At 33.4% G+C, this 12,117-nt stretch overlaps 3 protein-coding genes across 10 annotated transcripts in view; 2 read left to right on the top strand and 1 right to left on the bottom strand.

Annotated features, from left to right (window-relative positions):
- LOC105195148 (cysteine-rich motor neuron 1 protein) overlaps positions 1–12,117 on the bottom strand; it is a 542,960-nt gene that overhangs the window by 214,254 nt on the left and 316,589 nt on the right. The gene's annotated exons all lie outside the window — the stretch shown is intronic.
- LOC105195128 lies at positions 2,175–5,421 on the top strand. The gene is made up of 3 exons (XM_011160393.3): positions 2,175–2,807; positions 3,159–3,335; positions 4,906–5,421. Exons 1-3 carry the CDS (start codon positions 2,446–2,448, stop codon positions 5,075–5,077), a joined length of 711 nt encoding a protein of 236 aa, XP_011158695.2. The 5' UTR covers positions 2,175–2,445; the 3' UTR covers positions 5,078–5,421.
- On the top strand, positions 7,488–10,982 carry LOC105195138 (paramyosin). The gene is made up of 4 exons (XM_011160405.3): positions 7,488–7,651; positions 8,057–8,468; positions 8,997–9,173; positions 10,530–10,982. Exons 2-4 carry the CDS (start codon positions 8,113–8,115, stop codon positions 10,822–10,824), a joined length of 828 nt encoding a protein of 275 aa, XP_011158707.2. The 5' UTR covers positions 7,488–7,651; positions 8,057–8,112; the 3' UTR covers positions 10,825–10,982.

Raw genomic sequence — 12,117 nt, 5'->3', positions numbered from 1 at the left:
TACGACGTGTATGAAAAGATAGTACGTCATATATTAATAACAAAAAAGAAGATAGAACTTAAAGGAAAAATGTATGTAAATACAAAAATAAAAAGAGCTACTTATAAACTCAACTCTCTATTATACTGGCCAAATTTTATCTTTTTAATTATATCCATGGGATAATTTTCTCATTTCAAATTTTGATAAGAGTTTTAAAAATAAAATGAATTTTAAGAAGTTGGTATTTTTATATCTGCAATAATTAAATTTTGAAGCTAAAAGATTTATTTAAATTATTTATTATAAGTACTTATTATAAAAATGCTTCTTATTAACTATAATTTTATAATATATGTTATAATATAATTTATTATAATACTTTAAATACATAATACTTCATAATGGAACTTTGTAATTCTTTATAATTAAGATAAATTTATATATTATATTTTTGTAATTGAATTAAGTTAAAGTTAATGACTCATAAAATTAATTTTAATTAATATAAGTTAAATAAAAAATTAATTTTGAAATGTATTTTTTATATATAATAACTCTTAACTATGCTTGCAAGAAACGTGCTCCAGCACATACAATTATGCAACATGCATGTCTCTTTAAAATATAACTGAATTGTAATCTAAGATTATTGTTAGAAAAAAAATCCTAAAGTTAATGTCGAAAATTAGAAGTAATTCGATCTTTATTTGTGTTACTTAGAGTCTTTTAACAAACTTTATTTTTTGTTACAGTTGTAATAAAAATTACCTTTCGGCTTCAAAATATTATACATTAAATAAAAAATACCAACTTTTTCAAATTCATTTTATTCTTAAAACTTATCAAAATTGGGATAGAAAACTATTCCGCGGGTATAGTTGAATAGGTTAAATTTACACCCATAATCGGTGTATTTATTACAATATCATCTAAATTCATGACTACTTTTGCTTTTTTTTATCTTCTTCATGTGTGAAACGTATACGTTTTTCTTGAAATAAATGGTACGACCCATTCGTTGCATCGTATACGCAAAGTTACGTATACGTTGCACGTTACGATTGTCAAGAATATCGTTCTAGGGATTTTCCATTGCAAACATTCGCAACTTGCTTTACGTATACGCAACTATTTAAAGAATAGCCCCCCTGTATGTACCATTGCGCATGATGACGTCACGTGTAGTGACGTAAGTAGGTATATGAGCCAATTAAAAAGTGACTAGAAAAAACAAACATTTGTTAATATAAAAAGAATTGAATTGTAGAGACACTTTATTAGATGATCTCTCTTATTAGATACTTTCATTAGATACCTTATTAGAGACCTTCTTAATAGAAGGTTTCTATTGAATTGTAGCATTTCTGGTTACTTTCTGATTGGTAGCTACCGCGCACCCACTGTACAGAGCGCAGCTCTTAATGCCTGAGATTCGATTTTAGTGATCACGTTTCTTCCGTAGTTACTTTTACGTTTAAGACCAAATGCTGCGTCAATGATCACTTACCCACCTTTCTACTTACTACATACATCTAAAGTCACTAGATTTATAAAGTACCGCAATCATTCCGCCATTTTGGCTCCAACATGCGACACATTTAAAACGTGCATATGTGTATAAATGTATTTAAATAAGAAAGAAAATCATAAACTATATAAATTAATTTTATTTACAATGGTTCTTATTCACATATGACTTTATTGCAACGCTTTTACTACTGTATGTGTTCAATATGCGTTCATATTATATATGCGTATACTATATGTGTTAATATTAATATATATTTTTTAAGGTAAAATGGATGCGTCCTATAATAAATGTTTTGATAAGTTTAACAACAATATTGTGGCATGATGGCACAAAGTCTGTACGACAATTATTTAAAAACACTTCAATAAAGTCTAAAGGTTTTAATTTATTCAAAATTAGGCATGTTTCTAAACGTTTAATTTCTCAGAGTACAACAATAACACAACAGATCTAGCGCATCTCACGGTGTCTCACGGTAAATAATTGCACTTAATGTGTAGATACATACATTATGAAAGTGTGCACTCTTTACACTTTCCGACGCCATTTTGGCTCCAAATCCTTATACATTAGGCCTGTTCGTGTTGTTGCCCTTTTTGAATTAATTTCTTCGTCGTCTCTCTCTTTTTCACGGTCGAATATATATTTATCTCATCTCGAGTGCAAAAATTTTTGGGGATTTCAAGCAACTCGAACAAACCTATTGAGTCTTATGAATTGCGGTACTTTATTAATCTAGTGACTTTACATACATCATGTTCTGTGACCACCACGTGGTAGAAACAAATTTTGCTCTCTCTCTTTTACATTCCGGCAGCCGAACGGATCAGTCGACTCTCTGTATCATTAAAGTTTTACTTTGTAATAAATTAAGTATAGTGAACACGCGCTCTATTCTGTTGTAAAGGGACCCAAAAAACAAAGATCCTACAATGTTGATTTTACCTAACAACGAAAGGAAGACGGCAGCGGCGACGAAAAACGTATCCGTTACACAGCAATGTCACGAGTGTTTCAATAACCGCCGTATAATCAAGTTATCGTATCAGAAGCTAAAGAATTTCAACATTGCTCTAGGAGATTTTCTAAGTTTTCTAAAAAAATGCGTCGCGGATAAGTGTTTGTTGGAATCCGAGAATTCTCGATTGAAGCAGGAGATCTCTGATATCAAGGCCAAGTACGAAAACGATCTGTTCAACATGCGGGAGGCTCTCAACGAAACACATAACAAATTAAACTTTTTCGAAGCGAATACTAAATCCCTACAAGATAGAAATAAGGATGACGAAACAAGGTACGTACAACATGTCACATTTTGTTTTGAACTCCGTCAAGCAAACTGCCTACCTTGTCTCTTACTTGCAAAATAAACAGGTACTAACACGTACCGATTCGATCTAAACATTATATTTCTTTTTATTTACTTTGCGCCACATCTTTAAATAGTCGCCGTCTTTATTCAAACTTCAATTTAATTCAATCTAAAATAATCAAATTGTATATTTTGTTTATTACTGCTCTTTCTTAAAAATGTAGATCTATTTTTTTACATTTATAGGAGAATCATTACGTTCTGTGTGATATTAATTATTATACTATTATTCGTTAGATATCAATGTCTAATTATTCTATCTTCCGCGGACAGATGTTTGCTGGAGTCCGAGAATTCCCAATTGAAGCAGGAGGTCTCTAATATCAAGGCCAAGTATGAGAACGATCTGTCCAACATGCGGGAGGCGCTCAACGAAACACATAACAAATTAAGCTTTTTCGAAACATATACTAAATCCTTGCAAGATAAATACAAGGATCTCGAAGCGAGGTACAACCATAGACATAGAATCTCTAGACTGAGCGATTCTCGGGTTTTTGAGGAGTGGGGGTAATGCTCGGGTAGAATTAAGACGGACTGTGTCTGTGACCCTGCGTTCTCTCTCGTTCGCGCATGTGTACAAAACATACAGTGTCTATGCGAGGGAGTTGAAAGAGGAACGAGGAGTAAGAACAAAAGTAACACATAATAACAAATACCTGAGCACATTGTGTATCAAGTACTATTTCGATAACAAAATGCTTAATATTCTCTTTCAATTCTTAATATTCTCTTTTAACGCTTAATAATCTCTTTCAATCCACATAGTCCGTCTTTTTCTATCCGAGCATTACTCCCACTTTTTGATAGCTCAGTCTAGAGATCTTATGTCTATGCGTACATACAACACATCGCACTCTGTTTTTAACTCCGTCAGACGAGTTGCCCACCGTGTCTCTTACTTGCAAAATAAATAAGTACTAACACCTATTGATGCGATCTAAACATTATTTATTTCTTTTTATTTACTTTGCGAAACATCTTTAAATCGTTGCTGTCTTTATTCAAGCTTCAAATTCAATCTAAAATAATGAAATTGTATATTTTGTTTGTTATTGCTCTCTTTCTTAAATTCTAGATCTATTCTTTTACATCTATGGAAAAATCATTACATTATGTGTGATATTAATTATTATATTATTATTCGTTAGATATCGATGTCCATTATTCTATAAAATCTCGTAGATTGAAAAATTACACAATAAATTGCACAAGCTCAATTGTCACTCTGTAGGAATGAAATTTCGAGAAAGACAAAGAATAAATAATAGGTTTATAATAGCCGTAACCGTAAGAAACTAGCTAATTATAGTAGATTTTCAGAAGAATAATCGACTATGATTGGTCAATTTTTTACGGTATCGGCTATTATAAACCAACCTTAAAAGAATGCTAAAGTACAGTGCGTTGCATTGATGCCTGGGGTACTGATTTTAGGGACCACGTTTCTTTCTTGATTATTTTTATGTTCATGACTGAATGTTGCGGTGATCGTTGACAGCAGCATTTGGTCAGAAACGTAAAAATAACTAAGAAAGAAATGTGGTCCTTAAAATCGGTACCCCAGGCATCAATGCAACGCACTGTACCAAAAATTACCGACATTTACAGCATTTAAATATCTTTAAATTGGGGTTACAGAATCATAAAAATTTTTTAGGCGATGCTCAATTATACTGATTCGGTTGAATGGTGCCTGTTTCAGCAAAATCAGTTTTCCCCGCTGTATTTTTTTTTCGATTTGTACCAAAGAATTTCGGGTTCTTCGGGGCAACAACCATCACACTCTTGCTAGGTTGCGTTCGAAAATTCTACTCGTCGGGTAAAGTAACTTTGAGTGACCAATCAAAATGAAGAAATCTTAAGAAATCTCAAGCTTTCTTCATCCTGATACTCAAAGTTAATTTATCCGACGAGTAGAATTTTTGAACATAGCCCTAAGAAGCGTATAAATGCCGAAACTCTTCTCGGCAAATAAAGATAAATCCTGTTAACGATTAATATTTATTGTTTGCTTCAGATTGCAACGGAAGTCCTCAAACCTACAAAAACAATGCATATTTACGTACAATTCAAAGATATTAGAGTCAGTTTCTAGTCTGCAGAGTAACATTCATTGTCTGGAGAGTAAAATTCATCGGTTAAAAGAAATCTGGATTCGGCAAAACAGAAATTACCAGGACAAAGTCTGATTGATCATATTAACAAGCTTAAGATAAAGATTTTCAACCTCGAACGCTTGTTCGAGAGAGTAAGATACCTTTACAACAAGTATTATGACACTCTGATTCAGACTGCACACAGCAAGTAGAGGTGGAAAATTATCGATAACACTGTCGATTGTTATCGATAGTTTTAGTTATCGACATTTTTTTTTTTTTTTTTACCGATTATCGATGGTTTTCAAAGAGGAATCAGTGGCTTTTTTCATGAAACAATATTTTTAATTACATAAAATTATTATTTGGTATTACTCATTAAATCATACTATAATATCTTTCTGTTTCTTTAATATCTTTGTACTATTTTGTAGTATAAAAATGCATTATTGTTTAATAATAATAAAAATTCCATGAAAAAATAATGTTTTTCTACAACTCTACATCAACTTTTCTATATATGTATTTTCCTATAACCATAATAGGTCTGTTCGCATTATTTGCACTTTTTGGATTCAGTATTTTTATTGTCTCTCTCTCTTTCCTATGCTCGAACATATTTTTATTTTGTTTCAAATGTGCAAAAATTTTTGGCAATTACAAACAACGCGAACAAACCTAATGATATATAAGTGAAGATATAAAAGGATTAATTGGTTCTGCCACATTGCTCAAAGCCAATGAAAAATTGAATAACATTGTCCAGACTCCTATTTCTAGGGACTCTACTTTATACCTACGGCCACCGGATTACGGTAAGAGCTATTTGTTCACCAAGCAACGCCCCCACTGCATTGCGCTCAGTAGGTTCAGGAACATACTGCGGCACTCGCCCAATAATGTAAATAGACAGGTATACAGTGGTGGACAGAATAGTTGCGACACTTTTTTTTCGATGGTTTTCGAAATGTAGCCTGCTCACCAAGTGATTGAACATAATTGGTTTTCACCTGTGGAGCCAAGCAATTACGTTCATCGTTCGATGAGCAAGGCTGTGTTCTAAAATCCATCGAAAAAAGAGTATCGCAACTATTCTGTTTACCACTGTATTATTGCGCATGATAACGTCACGTGTAGTAGGTAGGTATAGTACTGAGCCAATTAAGAAGTGACCAGAAGGAACAGACATTCGTTATCTAATATAAAAAGAATTGTAGAGACTCTCTATTAGAGGATCTCTCTTATTAAATACCTTTATTAGATACTTTATTAAGCACCCTCTTATAAGAGAGTCTCTATTGAATTGTAGCATTTCTGGTCACGTTTTGATTGGCCGCTACTGCGCATCCACGGGATTGGTACAGTGCGTTGCATTGATGTCTGGAGTACCGATTTTAGGGACCACGTTTCTTTCTTGGTTATTTTTACGTTCATGAACGAATGCTGCGGTAAACGTTGACGCAGCATCATAGACATAGGATCTATAGACCGAGCATTCGAGGAGTGGGGGCGTGAAAAACTAGAAAGAGATAGCAAGCTTTGGACCACTATTCTGTCTTTGTCTAATGACGCGCGTGGGGAATCTTCACTTGTTTTTTTTTTATTTTTTATTTTTTTATTTTGACGTCTACAAACGTAATAAAGAAACTGATAAATTTAACATTAATAAAACTAAGAATAAATAATTTATTTACTGAATAGGAACATGATTTTTAATCAAGCTCCATTGATGGATCATAGAAATCAATTGATTCGTATTCTCTTAGAAAAGTTTTTCACTCTTTGTATACATCATTATGCTGCTTCTAAGAATAACAAAATTAGACGAATAAGATCTAAATTCACAAAACTCATTTTATTTAAAAATCAATAACATATATTATATATATAGATATATATAAAGATCAGCAGGGTTAATTTTTTTATTACTGTTATGCCAGGTGTTTTAAATGTTTATTCAATACTTTATTGTTTAAATTTTAATACACAATTTTACATTATATATAATTCTATATTTTGGCACTTTTTCCAATGCTTTTCAATTTTCCTTCATTCTTTTTTCACATTCACTTACATTTCCCTTTTCTCTTTCCCTAACCTTACCGAGAGTTTCGTTACCTTTACTGTACCCCACGCGCGTCATTAGACAAAGACAGAATAGTGGTCCAAAGCAGGCTATCTCTTTCTAGTTTTTTACGCGAGAACTTTACCCCCACTCCTCGAATGCTCGGTCTATAGATCCTATGTCTATGCGCAGCATTCGGTCATGAATATAAAAATAACAAAGAAAGAAACGTGGTCCCTAAAATCGGTACCCCAGGCATCAATGCAACGCACTGTACAGTCGCCTGCATATGAGTAGCGACACTTTTTCAGCAATGGTTTTGGGAATGTAGACTTGCTCATTGAGCGGCGAACGTAATTGGTTGGATGCACAGGTAAGAACCAATTACGTTTGCTGCTCGATGAGCAAGTCTACATTCCAAAAACCATCAAAGAAAAAATGTCGCAACTCTAATGACCGCGACTGTACATCTACCTTTCTACTTACATAATGACTCGAATACCACATGGTAGAAACAAATTTTGCTATCTCTCTTGCATTCCGGTAGCCGAACGGATCAGTCCATTCTCTGTACCATTAAAGATTCATTTTGTCAGGGTTGAGTAAGTTAATAAATTTTTTAACTACATTGAGTTAAAGTTAATGGATATAAAATTAATTTAGTTACGTTAAGATTAAATTAACATAAATTAAAAAAAAGTTAATTTTCAAAATTATTTATATAAAATTAGAATATCCCTAATCAGCACACAATATTTTTAAAATGTTTTTTTAATATTTATTTAATATTAATTTTTCATTGGACAATTATAACAAAAATATTTATTAAATATTTATTTAACATCAATTAAATTTTTAAAATAATGATTTAGGGAAAATATTTGTTTAACATTTATTTAACATTTGTTTAATATTTATTATATATTTGTTTTTTTTAAATAAACATTTTTTGCCAGCATTTTGTAATAAATTAAGGATAATAAACACGCGCTCTATTCTCTTGTAAGGATACCCAGAGAACAAATCTCCTATATTGTCGAATTCACCTAACAACGAAAGAAAGATGGAAGCGGCGGCCGAAAACGTCTCCGTTACACAGCAATGTTACAAGTGTTTCAATATTCTCCGTGAAATCGAGTTATCGAATCAGGAGCTAGAGCAAGATACAGAACAAAAGATAGAGAATTTCAACATTGCTCTAGAAGGTTATCAAAAGCTTCTAAGAAAATGCACCGCGGAAAGATGTTTGCTGGAGTCCGAGAATTTCCAATTGAAGGGGGAGATTTTTCATATCAAGGCCAAGTACGAGAACAATCTGTCCAACACGCAGGAGGCTCTCAACAGTACATATGACAAATTAAGCTTTTCCGAAGCGAATACTAAATCCCTGCAAGATAAAAACACGGATCTCGAAGCGAGGTACATTAAACATATCGCACTCTGTTTTTAACTTCGTCAGTCTAAGGCACTAAAGATATGAGTATACTGTGGTATATAATCCACCATTTTAGTCCTTTCCCCTCCGTCTCCTCACTCCTTGCCTATACGCTGCCTCGTCACAAGGGTAAGGAGTGAGGAGGCGGGAGGAAATAACTAAAAATGGAGGAGGAATACCTATATCTTTAGTATTCTAGTCAGACGAGTTGCCTACCTTGTCTCTTACTTGCAAAAAATAAATAGATACTAACACGTATCGATGCGATCTAAACATTTCTTTGTATTTACTTTGCGATAGATCTTTAAATCGTTGCCATCTTTATTCAAGCTTCAAATTAATTCAATTTGAAATACTTAATCAAATTATACATTTCGTTTGTTATTGCTCTTTCTTAAAACTCTACATCCATTTTTTTTATATCTATGGGAAAACCATTACATTTTGTGTGATATTAATTATTATATTATTGTTCGTCAGATATCGATGTCTATTCTATCTTTTGCGGACAGGTATATGCTGGAGTCCGAGAATTCCCGATTGAAGCAAGAGGTCTCTAATATCAAGGCCAAGTACGAGAACGAACTATTCAACATGCAGGAGACTCTCAACGAAGCACATAACAAATTAAACTTTTTCGAAGCGAATATTAAATCCCTGCAAGATAGAAACAAGGATCTCGAAGCGAGGTACGTACAATACATCGCACTCTGTTTTTAACTCCGTCAGACGAGTTGCCCACCGTGTCTCTTACTTGCAAAATAAATAAGTACTAACACCTATTGATGCGATCTAAACATTTCTTTTTATTTACTTTGCGATACATCTTTAAATCGTTGCCGTCTTTATTCAAGATTCAAATCAATTCAATCTAAAATAATCAAATTGTATATTTTGTTTATTATTGCTTTTTTTTTAAAAAACTACATCTATTTTTTTTACATCTATGGGAGAACCATTACATTTTGTGTAATAATAATTATATTATTATTCGTCAGATATCGATGTCCAATCATTCTATAATATTAAATTCGGTAGATTAGAAAATTATTCAATAAATTACACAAGCTCCATTGTCACTCTGTAGGAGTGAAATTTCGAAAAAGACAGAGAGTAAATAATAGGTTTATAATAACCGTAACCGTAAGAAACTACACCCAGAGAAAAGATTCTTCGGGTCAAAGAAAATTTGTATGAAACAAATTTGTGCATTGCTATACGGTCAAACAAAAGTTTCTTCGATGTGAAGAATTTCTTGGTTATTTCTTTTTATTAGAATCAAAGAAATAATTTGGCTGGGCAACTAAAATCCTTTTCTAAATAAAAGAAATATATTTTTAAATGAAAAACGAGTAAATTACTTCTTATAATTCCATCAGTGCTTCTTTGAATTAAAAAGTTACTTATTTCAATTAAATAAATAATTTGAACAAATAATTTATTTACTTTAGTAAAAGCTAATAACGTCATTTCTTGAAATCAAATAAATTTTTATTTTTCTCAAAAGCATTTTCACTTCAACTTGAAAAAATGTGTTTAAAGAAAAGATTTCTTAACTTTAATCATAATTTTTCCCTCGGTGTAGCCAATCGTAGTAGATTTTCAGAAGAACAATCAACTATGATTGGCCAATTTCTTACCGTAACGACTATTATAAACCAACCTTAAGTTAAATTATTACCGGCGATGCTCAGTTATGCTGATTCGTTTAACTGGCACCTGTTTCGGCAAAGTCAGTTTTCCCCGTTGTATTTTATTTAGATTTGTGCCGAAAAGTGTCAGGCTCCTCGAGGTGACACCACACTCCCGCTAAACCGCGTTCGAAAATTCTACTCGTCGGGTAGAGTAACTTTGAGTGACAAATCAGGATAAAAAAGTCTTGAAATTTCTTAAGATTTCTTCATCCCGATTGGTCACTCAAAGTTACTCTACCCGACAAATAGATTTTTCGAACGCAGCCCTAAGAAGCGTATAAATGTAGAGACTCTCTTCCCGGCAATTAAAGATAAATCCTGTTGACGATTAACATTTATTGTTCGCTTCAGATTGCAACAGATGTCCTTGGAACTACAAAATAAAGACGCATGTATATACAATACAAAGATATTGGAGTCGCGTTATAGTCATAGTTTGCAGTTGCAAGTTGATCAGTTAAAAGTGGAGCTGGCTGAGAAAAAACACGAATTGTCACTATCAAAACAACTGCTGGTTGAACAATTTAAGGAGCAAAACAATCTTGAGATGAAGATTTTTAACCTCGAACAGGGAAATCAACAAAGGGCCTGTTTAAAACCTGATTCAGACTACACGCAGCAAGTAGAGATGGAGAATTATCGATAGCACTATCGATTGTTATCGATAATTTTAGTTATCAAGAGCCATCGATAGTTTTTTTACCAATTATCTGAAGTTTCTGAAGAAGAATCAGTGGCTCTTTTCATAAAACAATATTTTTAATTACCTACATAAGATTATTATTTAGTGTTATTTGGTATTATTTATTAAATCATACTATAATATCTTTCTATTTCTTTAATATCTTTTTACTATTTTGTACTATAAAAATGTATTATTGTTTAATAATAATAAAAATTCCATGAAAAAAAAAACATTTTTCTATATCTCGACAACTTTTCTACATATTTTCCTATAACCATACTTAATAGGTTTGTTCACGTTGCTTGCACTTTTTGCATTCAGTATTTTTTTTGTTTCTTTTTCTCTTTTCTATGATCGAACGTATATTTATTTCGTTTCAAATGTGCAAATATTTTTGGCGATTTCAAACAACGCGCACGAACTTAATGACATCTAAATATAATTGGTTGAAAAATTGAAAAACATTGTCCAGACTCCTATTTTTAGGGACCTTAATGCAAACAAGCAACAAATTATTTTAAGATCGAAAAATTATTCAGCGCGCAGTTTCGTGAACTTGAAAATGTACATAAAAAAATCGCACAATAAATATTAGTATTAAGATTTACAACCATCAAAGGCTTTTTCGTTTATATTGCGTTTTAAAATAATTGCCTCGCATACTTTTCAAGTGAATACACGCAAATATCCTGTAAAAAGAAACAACAACAGCGGTTGAGAGACGCTGCCGCTGAAAAATGTATATCGCACGCTTGAAAACGGTACGAGCGCGGTGATACTTCAGCAAAATATCAACATTGCGAGCAAAGTAGACTGCTGCTAACGCCGGTAGTTGATAGCCATAAATCTTCGGGATTTCGCAACGGACAGATTCAGAGCGACGTGATAACATCGGCGTGGCGTGCGCGTGTGAGTGTGCGCCGGAGAGAAGATGCACGTCGTTCACCCCGTTCTCCTCGCCGAGGTCTCTCAGCGGGCGCGAAGTCGCGCGCGGGCGCGAAAGAATGCGAGGCTGAGGAAAGATCGTCATCCCGTGTGCGCCCCGCGAGGAGAAGGTGAGGCCAATCTCGTCAGTCAGCTGAGCAAAGATTGACATCACCGCCGCGTGCCAGCGCGCTGATTCACGCGCGTTCGTTCAATCGGGAAGAAAGTGCTCGAGACTCGATAGGGAGATGGGGATTCGAGTAGTTCCCGACGCGCGCGGCGGGTCCGTGGGTCTGTCAGTCTGTCAATTAAAATACCAGCCCGCGAATT

Source organism: Solenopsis invicta, chromosome 7, assembly GCF_016802725.1.
Source record: "Solenopsis invicta isolate M01_SB chromosome 7, UNIL_Sinv_3.0, whole genome shotgun sequence".
Lineage (NCBI taxonomy): Eukaryota > Metazoa > Arthropoda > Insecta > Hymenoptera > Formicidae > Solenopsis > Solenopsis invicta.
The sequence above is the reverse complement of the archived record's forward strand: the minus strand, read 5'-3'. Positions and strand labels throughout refer to the sequence as shown.

Coding starts and splice junctions, on each gene's coding strand:
- LOC105195128 (XM_011160393.3), top strand. CDS start 2,446: ATGTTGATTTTACCTAACAACGAAAGGAAGACGGCAGCGGCGACGAAA. Junction 2,808..3,158: donor AATAAGGATGACGAAACAAG/GTACGTACAACA, acceptor TTCCGCGGACAG/ATGTTTGCTGGAGTCCGAGA. Junction 3,336..4,905: donor TACAAGGATCTCGAAGCGAG/GTACAACCATAG, acceptor TGTTTGCTTCAG/ATTGCAACGGAAGTCCTCAA.
- LOC105195138 (XM_011160405.3), top strand. CDS start 8,113: ATGGAAGCGGCGGCCGAAAACGTCTCCGTTACACAGCAATGTTACAAG. Junction 8,469..8,996: donor AACACGGATCTCGAAGCGAG/GTACATTAAACA, acceptor TTTTGCGGACAG/GTATATGCTGGAGTCCGAGA. Junction 9,174..10,529: donor AACAAGGATCTCGAAGCGAG/GTACGTACAATA, acceptor TGTTCGCTTCAG/ATTGCAACAGATGTCCTTGG.